The 23,145-nt window shown below is 49.8% G+C and overlaps 9 protein-coding genes across 9 annotated transcripts; 4 read left to right on the top strand and 5 right to left on the bottom strand.

Moving 5' to 3' along the window:
• Positions 1 to 1,430: 1,430 nt before the first annotated feature.
• Positions 1,431 to 3,823, top strand: GUITHDRAFT_112332 (hypothetical protein; the record flags this gene model as incomplete). The annotated part of the gene is made up of 8 exons (XM_005828550.1): positions 1,431 to 2,375; positions 2,428 to 2,977; positions 3,025 to 3,123; positions 3,170 to 3,230; positions 3,345 to 3,413; positions 3,449 to 3,590; positions 3,643 to 3,735; positions 3,785 to 3,823. The coding sequence occupies 8 exons, from the start codon at positions 1,431 to 1,433 to the stop codon at positions 3,821 to 3,823; spliced, it is 1,998 nt and encodes a 665-aa protein (XP_005828607.1).
• Positions 3,824 to 4,749: 926 nt separating this feature from the next.
• GUITHDRAFT_48194 (hypothetical protein) lies at positions 4,750 to 5,339 on the bottom strand (the record flags this gene model as incomplete). The annotated part of the gene is made up of 3 exons (XM_005828549.1): positions 4,750 to 4,862; positions 4,913 to 5,024; positions 5,076 to 5,339. Coding segments are annotated over 3 exons (489 nt in total), but the record flags the coding sequence as incomplete, so codon positions are not given.
• Positions 5,340 to 6,668: 1,329 nt separating this feature from the next.
• On the top strand, positions 6,669 to 7,789 carry GUITHDRAFT_153789 (hypothetical protein). Its single transcript, XM_005828548.1, has 4 exons — positions 6,669 to 7,177; positions 7,235 to 7,290; positions 7,354 to 7,447; positions 7,500 to 7,789. The coding sequence occupies exons 1-4, from the start codon at positions 7,076 to 7,078 to the stop codon at positions 7,608 to 7,610; spliced, it is 363 nt and encodes a 120-aa protein (XP_005828605.1). The 5' UTR covers positions 6,669 to 7,075; the 3' UTR covers positions 7,611 to 7,789.
• A 2,919-nt stretch (positions 7,790 to 10,708) lies between these two features.
• On the top strand, positions 10,709 to 11,851 carry GUITHDRAFT_153788 (ascorbate peroxidase, plastid-targeted). Its single transcript, XM_005828547.1, has one exon. It carries the CDS (start codon positions 10,715 to 10,717, stop codon positions 11,807 to 11,809), a length of 1,095 nt encoding a protein of 364 aa, XP_005828604.1. The 5' UTR covers positions 10,709 to 10,714; the 3' UTR covers positions 11,810 to 11,851.
• A 2,062-nt stretch (positions 11,852 to 13,913) lies between these two features.
• GUITHDRAFT_61824 (hypothetical protein) lies at positions 13,914 to 14,246 on the bottom strand (the record flags this gene model as incomplete). The annotated part of the gene is made up of 1 exon (XM_005828546.1): positions 13,914 to 14,246. A coding segment is annotated over one exon (333 nt), but the record flags the coding sequence as incomplete, so codon positions are not given.
• A 666-nt stretch (positions 14,247 to 14,912) lies between these two features.
• On the bottom strand, positions 14,913 to 17,331 carry GUITHDRAFT_112327 (hypothetical protein; the record flags this gene model as incomplete). Its single annotated transcript, XM_005828545.1, has 14 exons — positions 14,913 to 14,999; positions 15,054 to 15,121; positions 15,168 to 15,231; positions 15,278 to 15,368; positions 15,470 to 15,948; positions 15,994 to 16,081; positions 16,143 to 16,204; positions 16,256 to 16,325; positions 16,379 to 16,428; positions 16,481 to 16,589; positions 16,651 to 16,793; positions 16,843 to 16,907; positions 16,955 to 17,089; positions 17,139 to 17,331. The coding sequence occupies 14 exons, from the start codon at positions 17,329 to 17,331 to the stop codon at positions 14,913 to 14,915; spliced, it is 1,704 nt and encodes a 567-aa protein (XP_005828602.1).
• Positions 17,332 to 17,440: 109 nt separating this feature from the next.
• On the top strand, positions 17,441 to 19,423 carry GUITHDRAFT_164338 (hypothetical protein; the record flags this gene model as incomplete). The annotated part of the gene is made up of 15 exons (XM_005828544.1): positions 17,441 to 17,486; positions 17,701 to 17,754; positions 17,808 to 17,911; positions 17,955 to 18,022; positions 18,071 to 18,133; positions 18,162 to 18,309; positions 18,357 to 18,404; positions 18,454 to 18,486; positions 18,534 to 18,575; positions 18,626 to 18,664; positions 18,713 to 18,941; positions 18,991 to 19,010; positions 19,056 to 19,142; positions 19,237 to 19,314; positions 19,361 to 19,423. Exons 1-15 carry the CDS (start codon positions 17,459 to 17,461, stop codon positions 19,421 to 19,423), a joined length of 1,104 nt encoding a protein of 367 aa, XP_005828601.1. The 5' UTR covers positions 17,441 to 17,458.
• Positions 19,424 to 19,467: 44 nt separating this feature from the next.
• On the bottom strand, positions 19,468 to 20,411 carry GUITHDRAFT_153787 (hypothetical protein). Its single transcript, XM_005828543.1, has 7 exons — positions 20,380 to 20,411; positions 20,231 to 20,335; positions 20,099 to 20,184; positions 19,958 to 20,055; positions 19,839 to 19,906; positions 19,652 to 19,787; positions 19,468 to 19,603 (listed from the first exon to the last, which is right to left on the bottom strand). Coding segments are annotated over exons 4-7 (261 nt in total). The 5' UTR covers positions 19,960 to 20,055; positions 20,099 to 20,184; positions 20,231 to 20,335; positions 20,380 to 20,411; the 3' UTR covers positions 19,468 to 19,548.
• A 1,609-nt stretch (positions 20,412 to 22,020) lies between these two features.
• On the bottom strand, positions 22,021 to 22,480 carry GUITHDRAFT_153786 (hypothetical protein; the record flags this gene model as incomplete). The annotated part of the gene is made up of 2 exons (XM_005828542.1): positions 22,158 to 22,480; positions 22,021 to 22,110 (listed from the first exon to the last, which is right to left on the bottom strand). A coding segment is annotated over exon 1 (151 nt), but the record flags the coding sequence as incomplete, so codon positions are not given.
• Between the last annotated feature and the right edge of the window lie 665 nt (positions 22,481 to 23,145).

Below are 23,145 nucleotides of genomic sequence, written 5' to 3'. Positions count from 1 at the left end.
TCCGCCCTCCTCCCTCCTCCTCCTCCTTCCCTCCTCCCTCCTCCCCTCCTCCCCTCCTCCCTCTCCCTCTCCCTCTCCCTCTCCCTCTCCCTCTCCCTCTCCGCTTGCCGCTTGTGCATCACTGGTGGGACCGTCAGAGCACTTCCATGCCCCGCGTGGAGTCACCGGCCAACACTAAATCTTGAGTAAAAATCTGAACCACAAGTCTGCACACCGTACTGGCCCCAGCCGCTGCCCGGGCCCAGCGCCGGCGCACCGGGCCTCCGAGGCTCCGATCCGACCCGGGGCCGGGGGATACACACCGGGACAATCGTGGGGGTAGCCGATTGTTTTTTTTGCGCACGCAATGTCTTTGTAAACTAGTGAAAACATCGGCTCGCCGACGGCCGTGCCGGTGGGGTGGGGTGGTACTCGGGAGACAGCTGTGACTACCGTACCGTACCCCCGGACGGCGACTACCCGGGTCTGATCCTGCTTTCAGTACACTGGTAGGGTGGTCAGTATATCAAGGCCGAGTCCCTGCACCCGGTCCAATTTTATCTCTACCCCACCCGGTCCTGACACTGACCCTTTCAGCCCTGTCTATCACCCGGGCCTACCATAGTAGCTACCACGGGTGTAGAGGAGGAAACTCGAGGGCAAATGCTTGTACAACCAGGGGTGATAGGAATGGATATGCTCGGGGGTGGGGGTGGGTGAATACTCCGGGGGACTACCGGGTGGGCATCGAACGGGTGATGAGGCGGGTTGCTGAGCTTTTTGTAGCCGCGATGGCAGAGGGGTATGAAGATGGCGATGCAGCAGCCAACCACGGGAAAGATCATGCCGATGGAGAACGCCATGCTCAAGTGAAACGCAAGGATCGTCTGCCACCTCGAAATGATTCAAGACGGGGTGCTCCCCATCGAAGGTCAGAAGTTCGTGTTTTGCATTCTGTTGCCCACATGTAATTTGTGGTGTGAACCCTGTGGAAAACTCTGATCTAGCGTTGGCTGACATTTGGAATGTATAACAGTGTCGTTGAAAGCTGTGATTCATCTGGAAAATTCATTGGAAGAGTAAAAGACGGGGTTCTCAGAAGTATTTCATTCATGACGAGTGCAATCGTCGGGACAGAAGCAGATCAAGGGGAAAGGGAGGGTGAAAATGTTGGAAACGTGGTTTTCATTGAGGGAAAGGCCATCGAGTGTTGCAGATATGGAAAGCTGACAAGCAGATGGATTACAGTAACCGATCAAGTCCTGGAGATCAGGAAGGAGAGACATTCTCAGCCTATTCTCAGGGTACCGCTGGGTATGATAGATGACGTGAGGACATGGTCACCTTCAGAAGATCTCATGATGACGATGGAAGACTCGAACGATATAAGCGATCGAGTGATCTATCGAGTCTCTGAAGTGTGGAATGTGTTTAAGGAATGCACCAGAACCATGCCCTTCAAAAGCAAGCGAGATCTTGCGAAAAGCAACCTCACCTTTTTCTTTCGGAGAAAGTCGTTCAATTTTACACAAAACCATTTCACGCGTAAGGATGACAAAGAATTGCATGGATCATTCATGATATTTACCTATGGGAGTCCGCTGAAGAGTCCCTGCTCTTATGGATTCATAACTCCAAACCAAGACATTCAAGAATGGTGGATGAATGGGATCAAGGAGGCGATTTCATATTCAAGAAATCAGCCAAGTCCTCCACTTTTTCAAAAGCTTCGTCAAATTGTTCACATCTGGTACTTGAGTGACAAATTCCAGCTCACTGTTGCGTTCGTCATTTTCCTGAACTTCATCTCGCAAGCGATCGAAACGCAGCTACAACCTTCTACTGGAGGCGGCATCAGTTCTATGTTCAATACTCTTGAAATGATTTTTGTGGGATTCTTCTGCTTTGAGCTTGTGGTGAACATGTTCTCCACCCTCTGGATTCCTTTCTTCATGAGTGGATGGAACTGGTTTGATATGTTAGTGATTGGTACTTCGTTGTGGTCAATTTTTGGCGATGGCGGGGGAGGAACTGCAGTTTTGAGGTTGCTGAGAGCTGGTCGTGTGATAAGATTCTTCAATCGTCTCCCTTCGTTAAGAAAGATCATAGTCGCGCTGTATGAGTCCATTCCTGCCATGCTCAACGCGATGCTCCTCACCGCTACAGTGATTGCGATGTATGGAATCATGGGAGTTTCCTTCTTCTCAGATCGGAGTCCTGAATTGTTTGGTTCGTTTAGTACTGCAATGTTCACCTTGTTTCAGGCAAGCACATTTGATGGATGGTCTGACATTGTCAGAACTTTGTATCAAGAACAAGATGGATACGTTTCACAAGCCAGCATAACCATCTACTTCATTTCTTTCATGCTTATCGTCGCTTTGATTCTTTTCCAGGTCTTCAAATCTTGCTTTGAGATACGAAATGGGTTTAACTCTTGTCCATCAGGTCGTCATCGCTGTGCTTTTGGAAGAATTCTCCAAAGTGTCTGATGCGCCCTCCGAAGAAAAGCTCGATGCATTGTTCAGCCTGAGAACGAATCCGTTTGAAGCCTTTTATGAGGCCCTCGGGCTCTGTCGGGACGACCATGAATATGAGAAGAAAGCGGACATGATCTTTGAGCTAGTTGCAGGAACGCAGGGTCACTCAGCAGATGCTCGTCTGGATTTCGAGACGCTGAAGAATGGTCTGCAAGCTCTCAAGGTTCATCCGCCTGCAATCATATCCAGACAAGACTGGCAAAAGTTTGTGGAGAGAGCATCGTTGTGCGACTCGCATGGCACAATCGGTAGGAATGAGTTCAAATCGGTGCTGAAATCTGCACTGCAAGCACATCAAATTGAAAGGCTGTTGAAGATCATGGATGCAGCAACCGGACAGTGGAACAGCGAGAATATGAGAGAGGTCGTGTTTGCACTAAAATCAATCATGCTAAGGTTCGATGATTCTTCTGTTTCTCCTTCTGCTGTGAGTACCATCAAATCAAAGCCGAGAAAAGGTCATCAGGATTTGCATATACGCAAGCGACTGAATTTGACATGGCAGAAAATGGATCCAACACCCCTGCCAATGCTGGTGATGGAGACAATTACGACAGCGGCCATCTCATCAACAACGTCTTTTTCGAAGTTTCGACGAAGGACAGTGAGTGTTTCGAAGCGGTCCGTCTTGTTTCACTCAAAATGCCCAGGGAGCCAAGGCCTCGAGTCGACGAATCCACATGAAAAGGATGACGATGACGCTTATACGACGTGAGGGTTTTATTGGGTGTGTGATTGGACTTGATTATTGTTGATCAGAAACACCCCTTCGTCGTCAGTCCCACAATTATGTCAAACTATCCTCCGGGAGATGAGATGTTTCAGATCCAAGATTGATCAAATCGAATCGGATCTTGCAAATCTCAAGGACAGCGTCGAGTGGGTTCATCCAAGGTGTTTAGAGCGTTTCTGACTCCTTACAGCCAAAGGAAATTCTCTACAACCAATGCTCATCATCGGCTTGCTGGCAATGACCATGAATCCGAAATCTCTGAACAAATGTCACATCGGAGTGAAACACCTGTGCTCTCAAAGAAGCTTCCAGGCTCTCACAAACAAGAATTTTCCAAGGTTTTGCCTGTAGTTGCAATGATTCTTGTATCTGACTTATCTGGATTTCAAGCGAAACGGTCCTGATGCTTCGAGTGCAAAGAGGGCAGAAACGCAGCGACTTGAACGGGTTGCGCAGGATGTACAAGTCTCTCCTCGTGTACTGGTGAGGAGATGCTGCAGAACATGAGGGTTGACTGAGGGTGGCTTAACAGTCATATCGCGAAGCTGGCGACGGAAATGTCAACACGTAAGAATATGAGTTTGCTGCGTCGCTTGCTCTTTCTATTTGTGCTGTCTTGCATGTACCTTTCGACAAAGAATCCTAATCTTCGTTGCAGTTTTTTGAACGTTTTGGGTGTTAGAAATTCCTCCCTCTTTTCTCAGGACAGGTGCAATAAGAGTTTCGCTTCCTTCTACTTTTTAAGCTTTTTTTTTCAGAGCAAAGAAAATATTTGGATTGTAGAGATATTAAACATTGTAGAATATCTGATTGTTGTGTCAAAGGAACTCACAGTTGATAATTCACTGTTAAGGTTGTTCTATACATATTTTACCCCCTGCAAACCATTGCCAAAGATATCAGAGGCGCTTTGACCGATCGGTGCAATTCAACATTTGAGAGGAACGCTACACACAGATGTCAAGGTCCACAGCAACGAGCTCACCAGCTCACCTTGCACATCTGGTGGAAATATTCCAGCCACAAGCTCCAAAGCTGAGCAGACAAACGACCCTGTCATGTCTTGTTACCAAGAGCTGTGATGAAGAAACATCAAGCAAGCCTGTGAGTTGCATTCATGGTCTCGCCTGCAGTGCCATGGTTTCTCTCCAACCATGTGAACGACATACACCTGCTCAAGAAGTCACACAAGCTGGGAAGAATTTCAGGTGAACCTCCGACAAGTCTCTTTGGACAAAACCATCGAAGCGATCGGGCAAGGCCCCACGGTCCTGTACGCTTGAAAGTGAGATAGAATGAGAGTGACCACAATGAGCACGAGGAAACGAAGAGAGGGAGAAGGATCATGAAGACAATGAGAGAGAAGGCGATGTGGAAAGAGAGAGGCGAGAAGGGACGACAGTTAAGACCTTGAGAAAGTTGTAGGTATAAGGAAGCATGTGCCATCGTCCTGTCAAGTCCTTTAGATTTTGTCTGGGGTGTTTTGCTTCGTTCACCTGCAAAGAACTCGTTCAAGAGCCCTTGATCTGTCTTGTCATAGGACGGAATCAGAGCTGCAAGCTGCATGAGCTTGCGGAGAAGCGTGTGGGAAGGCTTCAAGACCATAAGACCTAACAAGATCAGTCAAGACATGACATACCGGGCAATGCATTGAAATCACCGGAATTGAACAGGGCTGGGGGGTTTATCTCTGGGGCTGCAGACAAGGAGGGATACTGGAAAAGGTGGTCGATGTTTCGCAGAACGAGCATGTCGGCATCAAGGTACACGACCTTTGGATCACAACTCAATCAACGACTCGACAACATTGAAAGGTTACAGACCTTGTCGAAATCGGTGAGTCCGAAGACATGCAGTTTCGAATAGACATGACGAAAATGCTGCTTGTGATGTGCGTTCGGGTTGGCGATCGCATGCACATCGATCAGCCGCATCCCAACTCCTGTGATGAGCTCACGACAACCCTCGGAGACTTGCTGAGTTGCAAGGCAGATGAGAGGATAGGACGTGTTGGTGAGCTTGAGCGTGTAGTGCATAACCAACACTCCTTTGCAGAAAGCATCGTTGGTGAGAATTGTCACGTAAGCGTATCTGTGACAAGACGGATCAGGTACCGGATCCTTCCTGCTCTTCTCTCGCTCAGTATCCTCATTCTGCGCAACTTTGGACTGAGCAACCTCTACTTGGTAAGTCTCCCCAACAAAGACTTCGTAGGGACTCGCAGCAACTTGGACGTCCGGCTGTATCCTCATGGATATCCTTGTCATCCCGACCTGCGAGGTAACGACTTACAAGCAGAATGACGGCAAGCATGTTCTCACTTGTCTCCACCGCAGCGTCACATGTACCCGTCCTGTCTCCTCAAGAATCATCTTCTGCTCCACTGGGAAAGGGTCCACCTCCACGTGCAGGCTAGCAACCTCTTCCCTTGCGGTGACATTGTTCCCGAATCGGTCGCGAGGCTGAAGAAAGAGCTCGGCACGATCGCCCATGACGCCTCCCTGAAGCATGTCTCCGTATACCAGCCACTTGGAAGGGTCAGAATCTGTCAAGGGATCGTCTGGGAGTGAAGAGACGCGCCAGAAAACAATATCGTTGCTGGAAATCTCCCTCCTCGTCTTTCTGTTTATTGCCAGCATCCTCACTCTGTGCCCGCCCAGGTCTATCCCATGCATCTCCACTGTCCCAGTGTCAAACATCTCCCGACTGATTCTGATTGGGTTGTTGTCCAGAAGGAAGAAGGGATCATAATCTTCACTGTCTGGCAACGAGTATAAAGATGTGGTGAATTGAACAAGCACAAAATCGTCCAGAGTCTCGAAGCCATTGATAGGGTGCTCGATGACGATGTTGGCTGAGCACACCATTAGAGTAATACTCAGCACGGCAAGATGTCTCATGATGAGATATTGAGACATTGATGTTGGAACGAATCTATCTCATCTCACCCTATCTCATCTCATATCGTGTCATGTCATGTCATGTCATGTCATGTCATGTCATGTCGAGTCTCCATCCCATCCCATCCCATCCCGCTTTTTTCGATTTCCCTCATTCCATTTTTGCTCAGCACTAGCGACCGGGCTCGGGCCCGGCGATCCACAAAATTAAAATGTTGTTTTTAATGAAACGTTTCAATTTGCTGACAAATTGTATCGGTTTATACAAAAGAGGGGGTGGGGGTGCAATACTGTGGGGTGGGGGTTCAATGCGTCCATATATATTCCACCGAAATGCATACGAAATAACCCGGTAGAAAATGAAAATCATGGGTAGGGTACATGATTCGACGTTTGCTAGAAGGGTAGTGGATGATAGGGCGCTTGGAATGCTGAAGTTGTTGAGGGCAAATGGAGCTCCTATCGGAGCGATTTATCGCGCAGGAAGGCGAATGGCATCGACGAAGGTGAGTTCAGAGGTTCTTTCGGTTCTATGTCCTTCACGAATGTATGATACTTGTGCCATGATTTTGAGAATACTTGTTCGTCTGCTGTTTGTTCTCATGGGTTTATCAGTACAAGAAATCACGAATTGTGTGTGAAATATGGAAATAGATCCAGGAACCAAAGAGGAATATAGTATCATTCATTATGGTGAAATGTGTGGTTCAAAGTTATACTAAAGAAATAATTCTCCATTTGATATCAGTATGATCTTGCATGGTGTAGGTTGCTAAGGTCAATGAGATACCTTCTGGTAAGCTTTATTCGGCGCCTACCACTCCTTCAACTCTTGAAGACACACTTGAAACAGTGTCAACTGATTCAAAGTAAACCTTTGTTCGATAGTCGTTGAAAATGCCATCTTTTTAGGTGAGAAGAAGATGGTCAAGGTCGGCGAACAAGAGGTTCTCCTTGTCAACCACGAGAACACAATCTATGCCCTCAATCCTAAGTGTCCTCACCTTGGACTCAGTTTGAAGTCGGTGATAACCAACAGACATTTACGCTGGAAACATGAAACATTTGAAACTTGTGTCTAGGGCAAGATCACAGACGATGGACAAGGACCAGTCATCACTTGCAAGTTTCACCAGAGGTGTTGGCCAAAAAAACAAAACTATGATGATGTGGAAGAAATGGTTTCTAATTGTGTTTGCAGCAAATTTAACTTGAAGACTGGAGAGTGCGCTGCCTGGAGTCAGAGCTTTCTTGGAATTCCAGGAACAGGCATCATTGGGGGAGTGGTCGGGAATGTGAGTGTAGATGGCTTCATAACAACTCCTTAAGCGTAATCGTGTGAATCAGATGGGTGGGCCCAAGCATTCTCCGGCAACTGTTTATTCCGTTGAGGTGGATGGCGAAGGTTCAGTGATGGTCGACATTTCCAAGACAGGCCAATCAGGCTGCAAGGTCTAATGTTTGGAAAACATTAAGTGCGACTTTGCATGGTCAGGCCAAATCATCTTTTTGTGTGTCTATTTACATATACTTGACGGGGAGATTACTAGTCACAGTATGACGTTCTCGCTTGTAATCGGAGTTCTGTTGCATTCTAGAAATTCTCTTTTTCAACGAATAAATCAGAAAAAAATCAATCAGTGTTCGTTTTGCTGCCCAGAATGATGTGAATACAAAGTTTCTTCGATAAACTCCAACGCATCATCAAAAGTATTGTTGAAGCTGGTCTCAAGAAACAGCGAATGGTCTACTTCGAATGCGCCCAATCTGTAAGCAGTTGTGCTATGAAGCGAATGTCGCTCAAAATCATCAACTCCAGTATTTTGAAGAAAGGTCTTGTTTATCTTCTCGCTCGAATCTTTGCTCTTTGCATACGGCCATCTTGAAACACCAAATCGACGACATGCACATTTGAGAGCTGTCAAGGAGATTCCCTGTGGAAACACATGTCACTCTGGGAATCCGACAAGTTTTGGTGATGGTTACCAGTTGTTTTGCTGCGTCGGATTGCTTGATGGAAGACAGACGCTCTATTGTGGCGCGATCAACAATGATCTCCCGATGAATCCTCTCTGTTTCTCCATGCTTCCTTCGCGGAAATATATGTGCCTCGCGCGAACGAGAAACAATTGCGGGGGAGGGGCCAACTTCAGTTTTGGTAGATGAATGGGGATGCATGTATTCTTCTCGTTCCTAAGGATTACTTGTGTGCTCTGTTCCGGAACCTATGTTGAGAAATATCAGGAACAATAGTGCAGCAACAACACAATATGTCCCTCGAGTTTCGCAACCTTTTAGTCTCCTATCCTTACTAATCCCTGTCTCGTCTACCTGCGCCGTGAACAGAAAATTCTCTCTTTCTGGAGTTTATCCAATACTTAGAACAATCTCTGTTCTGCGTTTGCCAGTATTAAGTTCTCCTCGTATTCCCAACTCCCCCTCACCGGCTCCTCTGTTCCTCAGGATCACTCGTCTGCTATGTTTACATGATCTCCTCCACCATAGAGCTTCCCCTCGTTCCCGCTTCTCTGGTCACTGCCCACCGACTTCCTCTGCTCTCTTTGGGAACCCTTGCATCCTTTTATTCACATGGTGGGGGGTTGACCCCATGTCAAGTGGGGTAGTCAGTAGGGAAATGATGGGTGGTCATGAAATGAGAGTCTGCGGGCGTAACATTTGGGATCCCGTTTGCTCCTATAAAGTTTTTACCCCTACCACCCGGTAGTAAGCCTGATTAATACATGGTAGGGGTACGCTTTTGATGATGAGGACCAAAGGGGTACATTAGGTTATTTGCAGGGGTGCACAGCTCCGAAAGGAGGGGTGAATTCCAGTCTCAAAGGGGGGTACTTCATGGGTTTTAAAACCTAGCAAGTCAAAGGGGTAACTTTTTTTAATAAAATTCTCATGTTGAAAAATAAGGAGTATGAGTACCGGTGCTTGAGCGGGTCAAGGGGTCAGAAACTTGGGGTATCCTTGGGGGTGGTATGAAGGAGTCGCCGCCTTTTGAACCTCCCGCCGTGAAGCGGCTGATGAAAGAAAAAGATCTGTGACAAAAAAACAAGATCACCAACGATATTGAATTCAGAGACCGGCGGGGCAGGGCGTTTACTGCGGCCTGGGCCGGGCCCGGGCTACTGAACCGTGCCCGGAGTCACTACTAAAAACTCGACTCCCGTCATGCCCGGGCCATCATCAACAGTGGGGCCTCGTAATGACTGACTGGGCCCGTGGCAGCATGCCAGCCTCACTGCGGCACCGCCCGGCAAGTTAGGGCCGGGCCGGGCCCGGGGGCCCGGCCGCTACCGGGCCGCGGGCTACTGTGCATGGCAAGACTCGGACAGCTCAGCGGCTCGGAAACCGGCGTGTGGCCGCCTGATGATCATGCAGTGCCTCTGAGCTGTCAGGAGCACTGATCCGATGCCACCGTGCCCACGGTGCCCACCGGGTACGCCGCGGTACGGTCACGGGCGGCTAGACGTTCAGGGTAGTACCGGGTGCGGCAAGGGCCGCTCGCCGCCCTGCGGCTGGCAGTGCCGCTGTCCGACCGTCCGATCACCGGCGGCCGCCCGCCGCCCGCGGCGGGCACCCACCCGGGCCGGGCGGGCCGCCCGCCCGCCGCCCGGGCCCGGGCCCCCGCACTGACTGCTGAGTGAATCCTACTGATAGTTTACAGCGGCGGCATCCGGGGGACCGTCGACGGTCCGGGGTGCCTGCCAGGCTAGTCGGCCAACTTGCTTGTGAGACTTCAAGTGAGGCTGCGCGTCGGAGGCTTCTCTCTACTGTGACAGTTCTAGAACTTCCGAACAACCGGGAGTGTGGGACAAGCACATAAGAGGGGGTAGGGGTAGACACAGGGATGTTGACACGATAAAAGGTGGGTAGGGGTGATCGGACCCATGACCCCAAAGCAGCAGTAGAGGAACGCTCATGATTGTGTTGCCAATGAAATATTTCCACAAAATTGAAATTTTAGAGCAAACAACTGATCATTTGGAGAAGACCATAGAAATGAACACCTGAAAATCGCTCTTTGCGTGTAGGACGGTGGAAGGTGGATGACGTGGTTCGAGGAGATAGTCCCTCAGTAGGGGTGGGGGTGACTGAGTTTACTTCAAAGTCCGGTTTAATTTATGTGATTTGGGGGGGTGTGATACGATCGAGTGGGTTGGGGTCATCTACAGAACACGTTAGGGTCCGAGCGGAGGGTATTGAGAGCTAGAAAGGGGGGTGGGAGGTGGTGTTCCGTGTAGAAAGCGGAGGCTGGATTGGGGGAGGGCCATATATAAGGCGTGTATGTCTCAGGTAGGTGGGTGGGTAGGGTAGGATGACTATAAAATAGAGGGTATATAGAGGGGATCCAGTGGGTGGGGTGGATCGTGGGGTGGATCCTGTCCAAACGAAGGGGTGGGAGGACGTGGAGGGTGCTTCGCATAGGTAGGTCTATTGGAATGAACCCGGTCCTTGAACCAATGAATTGGGGGTTCAGAGTCAGACTAGGGGTAGGGGTGGCCGAGGGGAAGGGGCTTAAAAGGGTAGGATTCCATTCCGCGGCTAGCGCCATGCTGCGAAAGTCTGCTCTGATCGCTGTTGCTGCTGCTGTGGCGGAGGCCTACATCCTTCCAGGAACCCCCTTGACCACCTCTTGCAAGAATGTGGCTCACTCTGCTATCAGCACCTCTCAGCAGAGGCCAAGAGTCCCTTCCCTCAGGAGATCCGTATCCTTGAGGATGGCAACTTCCGTTTCCAAGGAGGAGATGACTGAGCAGCTCAAGGGAGCCAAGAAGATGATCGAGGACCTCATCGATAAGACCAACGCCAATCCCATCATGGTTCGTCTCGCTTGGCACGATTCTGGTACTTTTGATGCCAGCATCAACGCGGATTGGCCCAAGGCAGGAGGCGCCATTGGATCCATCAGGTTCGAGCCTGAGATCAAGCATGGAGCCAACGCTGGCTTGGCCGGAGCTGTCAAGATGCTTGAGCCCGTCAAGAAGCAGTTCCCAGCTGTGAGCTATGCCGATCTCTTTCAGATGGCATCTGCATGCGCCATTGAGCTTGCTGGAGGTCCCAAGATCGACATGAAGTACGGTCGTGTCGATGCTGCCGGCCCCCAGGATTGCTCCCCCGAGGGCAACCTCCCCGATGCTGAGGCTGGACCCAACGGCAAGTATGGAGGTACTTCCGGAACCAAGCCCACGGAGGACACTACCCCCAACGGTCACTTGCGCAAGGTCTTCTACCGTATGGGATTGAACGATGAGGAGATCGTCGCTCTCTCTGGCGCCCACACCCTTGGCCGTGCCTTCAAGGATCGCTCTGGACTCGGAGCAGAGAAGACTAAATTCACTGATGGCAGCCAGGTTGCCCGTGCTGATGGCAAGGCTGGAATCGGTAGAACTGGTGGATCGAGCTGGACTGAGAAGTGGCTCAAGTTCGACAACTCGTACTTTACCACCATCCCCAACAAGTCAGCTGATCCTGAGCTCTTGAAGCTGTCCACCGACAAGACCCTCTTCGACGACGAGGGCTTCCGTCCCTTCGCTGAGAAGTTCAGGGACAGCCAGGACGAATTCTTCAAGTCCTACGCTAATGCCCACAAGAAGCTCTCTGAGTTGGGCTCCAAGTTTGAGCCTGCGGATGGCATCAAGATTTAAGTTACCATTATTCTCTTTGTGGAGTAAAATGTGCACATTTACAAATACTCATTGAATCATGTTACATAGCTTCAACCTTGTCACTCGGCAAAACTGCTCCGAATACATGAACAGAACCTTCGATGAATCCAAATACATTCCGCCTTACCCTGAAAACAGATCAGACATTTTCACCAAGTGCACATTCAGTATACCCTCGATCTTCAGGCTTGTCTCGATGCTCAATAATGAAGTAACGATTGTGATTGAACAACTCGTTGACAGTGAGATTCTGAGCTATACAGAATATTTGCATCGACAGGATTATAAAGACAACGCCTCCGAATACAAAATTGATCAGCATGGTAGCAAAAACGAACGGGTGTTTCAAATGCAGCATGCCGGCCAAATTCACTATTGTCGAATCTGAATTCTGGAAAAGCTGACTGGAGAAGTAAAACGCAAAGACCACGAAAGCAGAAGAGCAAAGTATTGAAGCAATCAGAATAAGAATGAAAGTTCGGTGAGTTTTGTCATAGACACAGCAATCAATCCAGATGCAATGATGGTCAAAGCGGCGTCTCCTCAATCCACACCAACTGCAAATTTTGCTCCTGTAAATCGTATTTTCGTCTTCATTCGCAACTTTTGGCTGTGTAGACAAACGTTTGCAGTAGAATATGAGGAAGAGGAGGAAGCAAGGAATCACAGCGAGCAAACCAAGCATGAGCGACCCGACCTGAAAACTCATCCAAATCCAAACCAAGCACGACATCACGACACAGAAACAGCCAGTCACAAGTAAGGAGCTCATCTCTTGTGAAGTTCGGACTATCCTAGAATAGTTAAGAGACATGAGGAAAGGAAACCCAACAAGTATCTCCAACGATGCTAATGCCAAGTTTGAATATGCGGAAATAAGCACGAGGACACATATCAACGCCGAGAAGAGGAAGCCAGCAGAGGGATACCTGATGCACGACCTTGAACATCCCTTCTCAAGACACTCATTTACAATCTCGTCAAACTGACGTGAGAACTCACACAAGAGATCGCAGGCTTTGAACAGCAAGTGAACTCGTTCGCCATCTTCCTTCTGGTACTCAAGAAAGCAGTTTGATTGCTGCTTCCTCCGCTTTTGGTCCCTAGCCCATGCTTCAGAGAGCATTGGAGTCTGTTGTTCTCTTCCCCTTTATATCGCTCGCCCCATCACTGTCTCAACATTCTTCCCCGTCTTGGCCTGGCAGTCGCAGCAGGGGGGGAGATGAAACCACGGATGATGGGGAGTCCGAGCGGATCGGCCGGGCTGCCAGCTGCCGGGCTGCACTGCGGCAGCCGGGCTGGCTGCCCAGGCTGCCCAGTGGCTGCCGGGCCGAGGCGGCCCGGCCGCTGCGCCCGGGCCCTGGCCCTGACTCAGTGAGCTGGCCACTGCGGCGCCGCAGTGAGATGCTGATCGGAGGGCCAGGCCCCGGGGCTTCTGAGGCCAGGCTAGTACGGCTCAGCGGCTGACTCAGTGAGCCTAGAGTTTCTGGAGACTCGTTAACTTAGAGGGCTGCGCACTATGAATCCAAACGTTCCTGAATGGGGCCGCATCAGAATGTCGCCGGCCCGCGGGCTCGCGTGAATGGACTGGCAGTGTTGATGAGTACTGACTGGATCGGATGCTCACCTGATCCCAGGAAGCTCATGAACGGTCTGGTGGATGGCAACATTGCACAGAAGGTCTTCCCATCCCAGTAACTATCAACGAGACGGGCGAGTCAGAAGGGAGGAGCGATGGATAAAAATTAAAATCACATATCACTCACTTTGCATTCACAAAGGCTCTTGTGATCTTACAGGAAAGAATCGTCTGTGCTGCAGTTTCCTCTTGCGTGCTCTCTCTCCCGCTTGCTGCACACCATCAAATTCATCAACCTCCTTGGCGTCTTGGAACCGCCTCGTCACCTTGGTCCTTGGTACTCATCACTGACTCTATGCTGCAGACCATATAAGCTGCACACCCCTCGATCGCAAGCATCTCTTGATCCTCCTCTTCCGCTCTCTTCCTTTCCTCTTGTTTAGCTGATCTGCCCCGCTTTTCTTGCTTGTCGCACTTGCGCAAAGAGCTCAAGTAGAACGCCCTCAAACCAAGTTTTGCAATCTTGTCCGAATCTCTGCCACTTTCTCCTCCCATCTGCCGTAAGACTTCTTCCATGCCATGGACGGGAACACCTAGGACAAACTTTCTACTTGTAAGCATCAGGCTCAGAGAATGCCTACTCCTCTTGACGCTGCAGATGAAGGAACCGTAGTTGTCCGTCGCTGTCAGCCAACTCAATACCATGACATTCCGATCTTGTTGAGACGCTTGCTGTTCCGAGCTTGTTCTCTGACAACATACAGAAAGAATGCAGACAGGATTCGGATACAGAAGTCGACTCAACATGTGCGCATCAGTGACGAGGAGAAAATTTTGATCGGGGCTGGCCTGCATGATTGCAGTATCATGAGTTTGCTCTTCGCCTCCGCTTTGCAATCCTCCATTTCCTCTTACTTTTCCTCCCTCTATTGCTCCTTTTAGCACCCTCTGCATACATTCCTCTTTACCGCTCCCCCTCCTATCTCCATTTCTTCTGTGTTTACTCAGTTTTATGGCCTCTGCCTCGACATTGAGGTTTCCCCTCACACATCAGTATGTTATCGGCGTGTATCTATCGTCCTCTCGCCATCCCTTCGCCTCTCCTGCTCGTCCTCTCGCCTCTTCCTCCCTCTTCGTTACCCCGATGATCTACTTACCTCCATTGTCAGGGTTTTCAGGCGGATGTTGAGTAAAATATCAGGACTCCGGAACCGTGCAATCATGGGCCGGGCTCCGACGGCCGCCGGAAGTCACAAGTTTCACACGGTTCATTGAAGCCCGGCCGACGGTCCGATCCGGGCACGGTACGGTACTGGTAGGACCGTCGGACTCCGGGAGCCTCCGGACAGTCCAAGCGGCTCCGACCGGCCAGCGGGCCCATCATCCAGGCTGGACCCGGTGACTGATCGGACTTTTACAGAGTCGGCCGCCATTATTTGGCAACCGTGAGTGATTCAGAATCGGCTTATCATGGCATCGAAGAGATTTACTCAAAGCACTGAGTCAATCGACAGACTTTCGAGTTCCTCCGTCATCCAACGGCCGGCAACCAACATGAGCCACATTCTTGGTGGAAGGGATCCTCAATGTCTGCCATGAAAGGAGATCAGCTGACAGGCGGCGGGAGGTCTCTAGAGCTCTCACATCGGAGAGGACTTGGAACCCTTCCTCGGTGCCGCACTTCTCCACAAACTTCAAGTAGGTCGTGTACCCTGGACATGCCTTACAAACCGCATCATGAGAGCCATATAGCCTCACTGGACTCCTGCGGAACCCGACGGTTGAACTTGCCCTGGAAGTCCCAGAAGCAGCAGGGGATCACCTTGGCACAGCAGCTCAGCGAGGAGGAGGAGGGTAAAAGAGCTCACAAAGTATCTCGTGGTCGGCCCGCATCTCCTTGCGATGGATGGAAGCCAGGGCGTCAGCTCGTCCGAGTGATTTCCAATCACCCAATCAACCCTGAATTCTCCCCCTCCATCAGAACTGACAAAATCTCCTCATCCTCATCATGATTCTCCCTTCTCTGCACCCATACCCTCCTTCCCTAATCTCTCACTCACCCTGGATAGCAGCAAGTTTCGGGGTCGATGTCTTCAATAACTAGCCTTGACCTCGTCTCTTCACCATATAAGTCCCAGATCTTTCTCTGCTGCTTGTCGATGCCCTTTCCTTCAAACCCCTCCATGGTCAGAACGTGAGTCAAGAATCCGTTGCCGCAGCCAAGATCCACAAAGGAAATCTTCTTTTCATAGTCACTCGTCGCTGACTCAAACTTCTTGCTCTTCCATAGGGCTACAAGGTAAGCTGCTATGCCAGTTTCCTCGAAAACAAACTTCTGAGGATCGGTTCTCTCCGGCCAGTCTTTTGCCCAGTGCTTGTAGAGGTTCTTCATTCTCTGGTACTCCAAGCGAAATTCCTGCTGATCCACCAGAACATCCAGCTGTACTCGCTTCTCATAACTTGTGACTCCGTTTTTGATGCAACAGCCCCACTTCTGCAACTTGTCCAGCAACCTTGCAGCAGTGCTCTCCATGAAGATCTGATGTGCATCAGAGACTGAAGTGACTTAAACCATGCATCTCACAACACTACGAATATCGAAGAGGTTGGCGAACATCCTCAACTTAGCTTCAACCCCAGGAGCACCGGCAGGGAGGAACTGAAAGCTGTACCTGCCATGCTTTGCATTCAGAAATTCTCGGTGAATCTCTGCATCCGATTCAGGGGGTTCACCTGAGAGACTTTGGATAGTTGTAAGGCAAGTAGGACATGATCGGTCTCTTCCAGTTTGAGGGCTATTTGTAAAATCAAGTCAAAAGAGAATTGTTGCAGCGTTACACACTCACATCCGGCAATACTGGAGTGAACCAAACCTTTCTCGCATCTTTGAATATGGTGCACCATTCATCAAGATATCTGAAGACAATGCTGTTCAGTCATGCACACCGCAACGCGCTCGAAACACTAACGGAGCAGCAATGACGTCCTTTCTGTGCAACCTCCGCAACGTGTGCCTGACCTGTAATATCTCACTCACATGTATGACAAGGCAATCATGCTCGAAAGATCACTGGTTCAGAACTTGAATCAAGGGTTTCTGCATTCTGCTCCGCTGTCGAGAACTTTTCTGCATTGCTACATTCTTTCTCAACCTCCAGTTTTGCTCTCAGGATTCCTGATCTGAATAACAGCAGGTCAGTCGCTCCCTGACATTTGTGACAAGCATCAGGAGATGTCTTACTGGAACAGTTGAGCCCAAACACGTGTTTTAACAATAGGCTGCAAGCTAGGCAGCCAAGCATCGCAACCTTCTCCCCTTGCATCCTCGTAGCGTTGGACAACGTCTGGTCCATCACAACTACTTGCAGAGTGCGATTCCTCATTCTGTTTCAAGAGATCATGTTGAGAAGGAGCAACACGGACATCTCCATACAAATGGCAAATCTTCCAGTCGGGGCTTGAAATGAGTAGCTCGTTCTCGCTCTTCCTCGGGCAGATCTGAGATGCGACTCGTCACCACCAAATGCCTCAGCCAGCATGGCAACCGTCTATATTCACTCCCTCAGCCTTCCAGATGGACTTGAGAATGTGCTCTGGGGATTTGATCCAGCTGTCTATCACACTCCAGAACTGACTCTCGCTGATGTCCGTCCCCTTCTCATACAGCAGGGTCTCCTCCCCTGCCTGAGGGTCAGTCATGCCGACAGGTCGTGCAACATGCGCACACACCCAGTGGAGGGATCTCGAAAGCTTCCTTAGGAGGCCTCCCAGTGTTCATGAGCTGCCATGGCGACACAGGAGCGGCTGCCTCGCCATCCTCCTCCTGACATCGGCGGGTTTGCCATCGCGCTCGGCTCATCTCGCCATCATTTAGAGGGGTGCATCCACGATTGCTAGGGGGTCCAGGCAGAGAAGGGGTCATTACCACGAATTTTGTTGAAATACCGGGTACTTATAGGAGATAAACGTGGATAAAAGGAGGTTCTGATTCGATTTGATAGGTGGGGGTAGTAGGGTGGACAAGTTTGTCTTCCTCTGCAAAGACAAAAATGCTCAGGAGCGCTGGAAAGCAAGCAGGTTGAAGAGAGGAGAGGATGAAGAGAGGAGAGACGAAGAGGGGGGAGACATATGAGAGGAGAGACGAAGAGAGGGGGAGGCGGATGAGACGGGAGGGGAGATTGAGAAGAGAAAGCAAGGACAAGAGAAGGAGATGAGAGTAATAAGGGAGAAGGAAGGGGAAAAAAACGAAAATTATGGCGATGACACACTTTGATGTCTCCTCTTTCTGCAGCTGTCATCATCCGCAGACAGATCTGCAGTCATACCAGAAACTTTGGGACTTCCGGTAGAACAAAGGTTGCCTTCTCCAGGAGTTGCACTGACGTCTGGCCCATTCAGGGTTCAAGAGGGCTACGAGCAGTCTGGTTGTAGCATCGGCCTTTGGCGTAGGCTTCTCGGCATTCACAGCCTATGCATACAGTGAGAAACCTGATTACAGCAAGGTTTATCAAGTCTGCTCCGTGAAAAAGCTCATATTCCTTTCAGGTCAGAGATGCAGTAAAGGCTATCTTGGACGAGGATGACTACGATGACGGAAGCATCGGGCCTATCCTGTGACTTGCTGCCTCGTTGCAACTCGGCGTCACCTCTTGTAGTGTCAGGCTGGCGTGGCATGCCTCTGGGACTTACGACGCCAAGACAAAGACTGGTGCAAGAGAAAGCATGTGATGGTGGTGAGTGAAAGCTTTGCAGGCGGAAGCGACGGGGCCACCATGCGCTTCACGCCAGAAGCAGGCAGACAGTCACAAGTCGCTCTGTCATCCTTGACCCTCCTCTCCATGCAGCCTTCGGAGCCAACGCTGGGCTGGCTGAGGCTCGAAAGCGATTGGAGCCCATCAAGGTGATTGCAAACTGCCTTGATCGCAAAATTCTGAGATTCTGATGGAGGCTCAATTCCCGGGACTGACGTATGCTGATCTCTGGATCCTCGCATCGGTACGTCTGTCTTTGAAATATTTACCTCGATCTTTGACCTTGCCAATAGATTGTCGCCATCGAAGAGATGGGTGGACCTAAAGTGATTACTTCTGCTCGCTTCTTGTGCTCTAACATCGCATTCATCAGATTCCATTCCGTCCTGGTCGTCGTGACCAAATCAGTGGAGAGGTAAGAGACATCTCCGTGCACAGCTCGTGAGCTCAGGCCGTTGGTCCCAGTGGTGTCCACCCGATGGAAGACTTCCTGACGCTGACAAGGTATGCCCGCGCCTCAAATCTTGACGTGACTGGCTCACCTGGCGCAAGGGAACCAAACCTGCGACCATCGGACACGTGCGGTACGTCGCTGTGAGTCTGACGGTAGCAAGAGTGAGTGGAGGGCGGCACAGGGACATCTTCTACCGCATGGGCTTCAACGATCAAGAGATCGTCGCGCTCTTCGGAGCTCATGCCCTCGGGCGCTGTCACACCGACAGGTCGGGATACACCGGTCCATGGACAAGGGCCCCAACCACCTTCTCCAACGAGTACTACCGTGAGAGAACCAGTGACTCGGCTCGATGACGCTGATCGTTTGATCGCAGGTCTACTTCTTGAGTCTAAGGTGACGGGACGTTAGCTCAGTTCTCTTCGCCTGACTGGATTGCAGTGGGTCCCCAAGTCTTGGAAAGGACCAAAACAATTCGAAAACGAGGACGGAAAGGATCTGATGATGCTTCCCACCGACCTTGCGCTGGTTGAGACACGCATGACCCCCTCGTTCCTCTCCTTGCAGCATGTCCTCTCTGCCTTGTCTTTTGCTGTTTTCCTCGCCCTTATCGAGGCTTCAGATCGAAGACTTCCATTTCCGCAAGTGGGTTGAAATCTACGCGAAAGATGAGAAGCGGTTTTTTGCCGACTTCGCCAAGGTTTGAGCTGTCAGCCGAGGGGGCGAATAGCTGACATGAGGAGCAGGCGTATCAGAAGCTGACGGAGCTGGGTTGCAACAATCTGGAAGGAGGAAAGGGATGGTTCTGATCAAGACAGCAAGCTAAGATGTTCTGAGAGAATTCATTGAGATTCATTGAGATGGATGTATTGAAATTATCATAGACATGTCATGATTGATACTCGTGAAGACTCATTTTCAGACCGGACAAAATCTACTTTCCCAGTCCATCGAGATACCGCAACCCCTGTTCTCTCAACTTCATCACTCTGCCGAGATCAAAGTCAGATGCAAGAAGTGAGCAAGAAGATGATGACCTTGCAAACTTGTTGTCGATATTTGTTGAGATGTATCTTATCTTCTCTTGCACCGTCTTGCACTCTACTTCTTCCTCAAAGATCTTCCCCCAACGTCTACCCGGGAGGAAGCGACTTGCTTCTTGTGTAGGTATCACTGCAGCAGGCTTTCAACCGGGTCAACAGAGGAGGACGGGGGGGGCTCAACCAGAAGACAGCTCAAGGTGATTGGCGAGAGTCCCTTCGTCGAGTTTCCGCAACTTGACCTCAGGCAACCTGAGTCAAACTCAATCCTCCCTCACGTCGTCTTGTTGCATGCGCTCCTACATCATGGGCTGGTTGCGCATCTTCACTCTGTTGGATTTGAACCCAGCGGTGTAGACCTTGGCTTCGATCTTGGAGGTGACGGGGTCGGGCGCGAGGGACCTATCGGAGGATCAGTCGGTGACTCAGAAGAGAAGGGTGAGAAGCCTTTTCGTCCATTCTTGTTCTTTGCGGTACATGTCAGACAGGGCAAAGAGCTTCGACTTCATGGAGGGAAACTTGGGAAACAACTGCAACGATGTGAATGAGAGCAAAGGGCAACCAATCGACACAGACGTTCTCCAGGTCTCGATTGTCGATCTGATACGTCAAACAGTCTTCCATGGCATACGCGTTGCTTCTCCTCGGAACAAGGTGGTCGTGAAGGTTGTGATGGATGACCTGTAAAGAGAATGAGAAAACAAGTAATGAAGTAGAGACCTCACAGCTTCTTCTCCAAACACATCACCAGGTCCAACCATCTTTGAGTTGGTGTCATCAACTTCCACAAGTTTGACTCGTCCAGAATACAAGACGTATATGACAGACTCGAGTTGTGTCAGGTAGTAAATCCTGTCTCCTTTCGACCAGTGCTTCGGTTTCATCGTTCTTATCACTTCTCTCATCGCCTCTTCGGACTCGAGCTGCAAGAATGGCACCTTAGTCTGCAACAAGTTCCTAGTCTCTGACGTCACGCGAGGAGGAGCCAAGAGGTCAAGAAGGTCAGACAAGTCCAAGTGAGGGCTGGACCTAGAAATATGATTAAACGCTCTGATCATCTGACGTCACTCCAGTGCAACTCGAAGATCGCACAAGCGTTCTTGAACTCGTTCAAGTCCACCAGCCCATCTCCGCTGGTGTCCATCATCTTGAAAAGGTCCTGCAGCTCCTCCCACTTCCCCTTCATCTTCCTACAGAACTCATCCAAGTCTTCTTCTAAGGAGGGGTATGAAGACTTGGCATGAATCGACCGCAGCCTTCTTACATCTGCTTCTTCGTTGAAAGGAATTCCTTTGGCCTCCCATATTTCTCTCAGAGGCTTCTCCTGTGCTTCTTGTTTCTTTAGCCGCTCTTCTCGCTCTCGTTCCCATCCCTTCAAAGCAAAACAAAGGCATTTCAGACTCACAAGAACGAGCAACGTGAGCTAACCTGAATGCATTTATCTTTCATCTCCTCGTAACAACTTATTCGATACTGTCCTGAAAGCCATGGGTGGTCTTCTAAGAATTTGGTTGTGATCGCAACATTTGCAGAAGGTGTCGCGTGTTGCCTGATCTCCAGAGCGAGTTGCTTCTTCTTCAATTGAGCAAGAGCCTCTTGGTTCGCACGATTCACCTTAGGGCTTCTGCCGGAGTCATCTTGCCACGCGTCAACCTCGCTTTGCAGCCTCTTCTTCCAACGAGGGGATGAAGCGTTCATAGCAAATCGTCTACGTCTGATCCAAACACTCGGCAGGGATCTCCATTCCCTCAGCTCGTCCTGCTCGTTTCCTTGTAAATCTTCGTAGGGGTCTGACTGGTGGTTACGTTCTTCTTGATTCATGGAGTCGTCCTCCGCCTTCTGCTCCTCTATGCTGGATCGACGCAGTTGCAACTCCTCAAGCCTCTCCCTTCCTTCTGTCATGATCTGACACAGATGTTGAAATGAAGGAGGTAAAGTTTGGTCAAGTGTGGTTTCGATCAGATCTGCTTTCAGAAATCTCTCAATCACTGCGATACTGCCATTCATCATATCTAGTTCATACTGTCTGACTTGGTTATTTTCAGAAAGCGATTCTAGCCTGTTTTCCGCTGAATTCACTTTCTCTTTTGCAGCATGAAGTTGCTTTTTCAGCATCTCCATGTTAGATTTGAGCTCATGAGCCTTTCCTTTTATAGCATTCATCTTCTTGCGTTCCGACTGAAATTCTCTCAGCAAAATTTCAGATCTGCAAGGCAAAGTTCAAACATGAAAGAGCGCAAGCAGAAAAGGGACGAGACTCACGCTTGTTGACGGTTTCTCACATCCCTCTCGAGGACTTCAACTCGCTCCTCATAGGGCTCAAGCGTTTCTAGAGCCTCTCTGACCTGAAGCTCCAGATCATGGATTCTAACCTGCAAGTTATCACGTTTCGAAGCGAGATATTCACGATCATTCTGCAGTCGTTGTCTCTGCAATGAGATCCTCGAAATCTGACCCTGAAACACATTTGAGAAACAGTAGACACCCTCGGCTGTCAGTGAACCTGTAAAACCTCTCGCTGTTGCTTTGCATTTTCAAGTTCATGCCGCATTGAAGCCTTGGCACGAAGTATAGTCCGGTTGACTTCATCGACCTCCATCGTGGCAATGTTCTCGTACGATGAAGGAGGGAGCAGATCTTCATTCTCTTCGCCCTGGTCACGAGCTCTCGAGTTTCTAATTCTGTCAACATGACTCCTCCATGCCTGCTTGATGGACTTATCTTTCTTCCTCCTTGTCTCTTGCGTGTCGCTGACTTGAAATTCAACTTTTCTCCCTGTACCCTCTTCCTTCGAGACTTGCGATATTTGGTGGGGTTCTTCGTGTGAAGATACTTGCCCTTCATTTTGATCCTCACGCTTCACGCAAGATGTTCGTCTTATTTTGACCAGATGATTGTTTTCATGGATTTCCCATTGTACATTTGGAGAATTTTGTTCTTGGACACGTAATCGGCACGAGGGATCACGAGTTACAGCAAAATTGAAGCCTTGGAATACAACTCGCACAGATTCGTTCTTGTTTACATCTTCGCTTTTCAGTATTGATATCCAGTCCATATGGTCTGTTCAATCTGGACTACTCAGATGAAGAGGGCAGTTAAAGTCAACCTGCAAGACTCGGTCGTGCTGATCTCTCCCTCTCTCCCCCTTCCCATTATTTTCCAATCTCCTGGCCCTACTGCAGCGACGGTTAAAAGGGTTCGGGCCGGAGACCAAGGTATGTACACAACAGTAATTCACTGATAAGCTCGTTGCGGCTGGCAGCTACAGGGGATGGCCATCCTGAGCATGAACATGACATGCTGTTGTGCAAAGCTCCGTGCAAAGGAAGGTTTACCGCCATTGGAGAAACAAACACATACAAGAAATACTTTGAGGAGTGAAATGCGACAATTCTTTGTAATGCCCTGACCTGCAAAACAACAACAGAAAAGCAAGAACAGAAACCGGCTGACTTCAAGTGCATTCTAAAAAAACTAAAAACCCCAAA

This window comes from Guillardia theta (genome assembly GCF_000315625.1).
Source record: "Guillardia theta CCMP2712 unplaced genomic scaffold GUITHscaffold_58, whole genome shotgun sequence".
Taxonomy (NCBI): Eukaryota; class Cryptophyceae; order Pyrenomonadales; family Geminigeraceae; genus Guillardia; species Guillardia theta.
The sequence above is the reverse complement of the archived record's forward strand: the minus strand, read 5'-3'. Positions and strand labels throughout refer to the sequence as shown.